Source organism: Ischnura elegans, chromosome 7 (genome assembly GCF_921293095.1).
Source record: "Ischnura elegans chromosome 7, ioIscEleg1.1, whole genome shotgun sequence".
NCBI classification, from domain to species: Eukaryota; Metazoa; Arthropoda; class Insecta; order Odonata; family Coenagrionidae; genus Ischnura; species Ischnura elegans.
Window position 1 is genome coordinate 11891958 of NC_060252.1, and position 4907 is coordinate 11896864.

Below are 4907 nucleotides of genomic sequence, written 5' to 3' on the forward strand. Positions count from 1 at the left end.
AGCAGTGCAAGATCCCAAGGATGTTCATGAAATTGCGGAGGGTTTTCTTCCGAGATATTTCCCGTTCTTTGTTATGCCGTGTCACTTAGCATGACTTTTTTCTCCTTTTCTGCCTTCCTTTCTTCTTGTCTCGCGCCGAATCTTCATGGCTCACCTCTGGAGGGCGCTCATCCTCCAGACGTCGTGAATCTCAAACGCTAAAGCGGTTAAACTGTTGCTCCCTTCATCCGGACATCGACGCCGCCTCTGCTGCCCCCTATTGTCTCTTTCCGCCCGCTTCGCCACTCCCATTCTTCGGCTGACACGCCGGGGAGCAGGGAGAGACAAAAGGGTGGGCCGGGCAGGGGGTTGAATGCTGCGGTGTTCAGCTGGGGGGTGTAATGGAGCCTCTTAGCCGTCGGGCGGACCTTTATTTTCTTTCCCTCAACTCGCCTTTCACACTTTCCCCACCTCTTCCTTTTTCGCTCCATTTTCTTCGAAATTCGTGTGTTTCTCTCCGGAGTTGCGACCCCCTTTATGCTATCCACCCAAAATATACCATATTAGGAATAATTGATCTATTATTTTGAAATATCGACGTGTTGAAAATTCATTTTTAATTGAAGTGGTAAAGATGGTAACGATTCACATATGTACGCGGGCACATATTTATACATCTATGAACACAGACATTAAAGGAACGAGCTGGAATGATTTAAATAAAATAATGCTTTAATTATAGAGGATAATGATTGTTATCCTCTATAATTAAAGCCTAACATAATGTGGTATAATTTGAAAATTAGTGAATCACACTACAGCAAATCAATTTGGATTCGACTTGAGGGAGAAAAATACAAGAGAAATGCTAATTCTTTTGGTAAAATAATTGATTGTACAAAGTTTAATTGTAAAAAGAGCTAAACATTGATTTTGAATAGTTAGTATAAAGATATTTCAAGTAACTCCGTGCTTTTTGCAGTCGTGACGGTTATCATTAACCTCACCTCATAACATAACACAGTGTTTGTCAATATACGTAGATTAAATATTTCACCGTTTAAACGTTTACTGAAAAGTCGAATTAAGTAGTAGAAGTACCTATTTTTTTATAATTTCCCTTTCACTTTATTTCGAATTCTTGCTATCTCTAAATGTCACCAAAATATCTTTACAGTATTAGGTATATTCGTTTCATGCGATTAACCACTTATCCTGATATTTGCAATTAACCCTTTCCGGTCCAGTGAGTCCAAATGGAATCACGTCGCTTTCCTGCTTCGAGCATCAATTCAAATCCCCCGCGGACTCTATTTAGCGTTAGCGGCCGTAGTACATAGTGCCACCACCAGGTTTTATGACTCGCCGTTCAAGAATAAATACGATCTTCAGCTATTGATGAAGATTGCTGCACATGTGCTTGTGAGTATTCTTCGGAGTTCATCGGCGGAGTTTTACATGAATGAAAAACGGAGGTAAGTGCAGTATTTTGACCATAAAAATTAAGAGCTCTTTCGACATTGTTTGACATTGATTATAAGAGATTTTAAGCTTCTGCGAGAGGAAATGTCTTTGTAATTTTATAAAATATAACATGATTCCATTTGGAATCAGTGGCCCAGATGTATGTGTTAAGTTTGACCGAGTTTGCAAAGCATCATTTTACTGAAAGTAAGCTCATTAGTTGAGATCCAACGAAATAGTTGGTATTTTAAATACGAATTAGAATTGACGGAACGTGTTAATTGAATATCTCATGAACGGAATTGTCTAATTGTTTTTTCAGTGTATTTATGTTTAGTAAAGCCACAGGGATTTTGGAAAATAGATTTTATTTTCACCGAATCATTTCCATTTCAGACGATGGCGACATCATTGACGACTAAGGAAATAGTGTACATTTTAGAAGGTGACATCTCTGATATTGACATCTCAGATGATGAAGACATCTCAGAGGAAAACCCGGATTGGCTTTTGAATAGAGAAGCAGTCGGACCTGACGTTATGAATACCGAGGTACAGGGTTTTCCGAACATCCCTGATGTCGGACTTGCTTTTGAAGTAAATAAGTGTAGTGATGATAGTGATGATGATGACATGCCTTTGGCACAACGTTATCCGCATCTAATGAACCAATCGCAGAGAAAAGTAAATAGGTCATTATGGACTTATGAAGACCTAGGTTATGTTGATTCCTCATGTGACTCTCAATTTTCACCACCTCCTGATGAAATTAGCACCCCATTTTCATATTTCAAGCTTTTTGTTGATAATGATATGATAAGTAATATTGTAGAGCAAACTAATCTCTATTCAGTGCAGGAAAAATGCCAAAATGTAAACACTAATGACAAAGAAATACATCAGCTCCTAGGAATTCATATGATTATGAGCATTGTCACAATGCCAAGTTACTCCATGTTCTGGAGTGAAAAGTCGCGATATGGTCAAATTGCAGATGTCATGTCTCGCAATAGATTCAAAACTTTGCGAGGTAATCTACATTTTAATAATAATGACAATATGTTGTCCCGTGATGATCCTGCTTACGATAAACTGTTCAAAATCCGGCCATTTTTAAATGCTCTAAGGAAAAACTTCCTGAAAGTGGAACCGGAAGAGCATAATTCAGTGGATGAATTTATGATTCCTTTGAAAGCTCATACAGCATTGAAGCAGTATATGAAAAGCAAACCACACAAGTGGGGAGTGAAGGTTTTTGCTCGTGCAGGGGTTAGCGGATTTGTGTATGATTTTGAAATTTATCTGGGCAAGCAAACTAATGTAAAAGAATCTGGTCTTGGAATCAGTGGTGATATTGTCATTCGGCTAGCAGAAAATATCCCTAAGCACAAAAATTTCAAATTATATTGTGATAACTGGTTTTCCTCGCCTAAACTATTCTCGCAACTAAGGAAAGATGGTATTTTAGCTGCAGGAACTATCCGTAGAAATAGGCTAGGGCAATGCACTTTGAAAAGTGACAAGGAGTTGAAAAAACAAGGGAGGGGTAGCTTTGATTATAGACTTGAGAAAAGTGAAAATACGTTTGTTTTGAAATGGCTGGACAATAAACCAGTGTATTTAATTTCCAACTTTGTTGGGGCTCATCCTGTGGAAAATGTTCGACGCTGGTCTGTAGCAGAAAAAAGGTACATAGACGTGCCACAGCCAAATATTGTTCGTGCGTACAATAAGCATATGGGAGGAGTCGATAAACAAGATATGCTTCTGGAACTTTACAGAACAAACCTCAAAGGGAAGCGTTATTACCTCAGGGTGATTTTTCACTTCATCGACCTCAGTGTTGTAAATGCTTGGCTGTTATACCGCAGACATTGTGAGCAATTGAAAGAAAAATATATGCCCTTGATTGAGTTCAAATTATCTGTAGCTCATGCATTACTCTACTTTGGTCCCAATATCTCTAATAAGAGAGGAAGACCATCTTCATCACCGAGTGTGGAGGGAAAAGGAGTGGCGAAAAGAACTTTTACACCACGGCCGGTGGCCGATGTTCGATTCGATGGGATTGATCATTGGCCTTTGCATGTAAATACTAAAAATAGATGTAAATTGTGCATAAAAAGTTATACGCGAGTGAAGTGCGAGAAATGCAACTTACCATTGTGCTTCTCCAACGAAAAAAACTGTTTCAAAACTTTTCATGTAAAATGATATATTTGTCCCCTGTATTTCATGTAAAAGGTAATATGTAATCTACATGAAGTTCAAAAATTTGTTTTATTAAATAAATTGATAATTTAACAATGTAATTTGTACATTATTTACAAATTTTATGTTGTTTTAAACCTGTATACTATTTAAATGAAACTTCAGTTAGAACGGAAATCATTGCTTTCAAAAAGGCCACTGATTCCATTTGGAATCAGGTCTGAAATTTTGTATTAATATATATTTGAACGCACTAAAGATTCTCTGCACATATATAACACTTTCAAAGTCATTTTAGTGCAGTAAATAAATTTTTTTGCTGCATATTCATTATTTGGACTGGAAAGGGTTAATGTTGAAATTCAATTTTAAAAAGTTATTATGTTTTTCTTTTTTTTCGCACTATTTATCTTTCCATCTCCCAATCATTTGTATTTTATTTTGTGTGATCCCTGCACGTCTAATTTTGAGTTGAATAGAAATAAATATGGACAATCTAGCCGGGTTGGTGCTGTCAAAGGTTTTTCCCTGGGTGAGGTTTAACGGGCGTGCGTGTGATAAGGTAGCACCTTTGAGGTGGACACCCCTCGTTCTGCTGAGCGAATAATTCAGCCTCTCGCCGTTGGAGGCGCCAGGTGGGGATTATGCCAAAGTGGCAGCCCCCCTTGCTCACCCACTCCGTTTGATTCTCGCCCGGACCGCCCGCCTTTAGTCAGCCTTTTCTCACTCCTCTCAATCCCGTTAGAAGTGGCGAATTCAGCCAAGTGTCACCTACGGGTCCAACTCTCTCCGAGGCATTTCCATAGCTCTTCATTTTAAATGTAAAAGATAGGACGCAGTCAGGGATGGATTCTGGACCTCGATAAATCGGTGTAGAAGTATAAGACGTGAAAATCTTAACACGATTTATTCTATATGAAAAAAGACGGGATGAAAATGAAACTACGGGAAATTGGGCTTCGATGAATCAAGGTAGGCGTGGAGAATATGAAAATCATCATCATCATCATCAGTGATTACTGTCCTTAGACAGGTTTCCACTGGATTTCTCTCCATCTTTCTCTATCCTGAGCATCCTCCTTTAGGTCTTTGTATTTTCTTCCTCTTCTTATATCATCCAACATTCCCATCCTCCTTCTTCCTCTTCCTCTCTTTCCTTCTATCTTCCCTTCTATTATTCTCCGTTCCAAACAATTCCTTCTTAATATATGCCCTAACCAACTTGCCTTCCTCTTATGAATCATATGTATTAA

The 4907-nt window shown here is 38.4% G+C and overlaps 1 protein-coding gene across 1 annotated transcript; it reads left to right on the forward strand.

Moving 5' to 3' along the window:
- The first annotated feature begins 1212 nt into the window (after positions 1–1212).
- LOC124162778 (piggyBac transposable element-derived protein 2-like) lies at positions 1213–3999 on the forward strand. The gene is made up of 2 exons (XM_046539416.1): positions 1213–1454; positions 1840–3999. The coding sequence occupies exon 2, from the start codon at positions 1843–1845 to the stop codon at positions 3655–3657; it is 1815 nt and encodes a 604-aa protein (XP_046395372.1). The 5' UTR covers positions 1213–1454; positions 1840–1842; the 3' UTR covers positions 3658–3999.
- The last annotated feature ends 908 nt before the right edge of the window (positions 4000–4907 follow it).

What these genes read in the sequence shown, in the direction of transcription:
- LOC124162778 (XM_046539416.1), top strand. Translation starts at nt 1,843, where the DNA reads ATGGCGACATCATTGACGACTAAGGAAATAGTGTACATTTTAGAAGGT.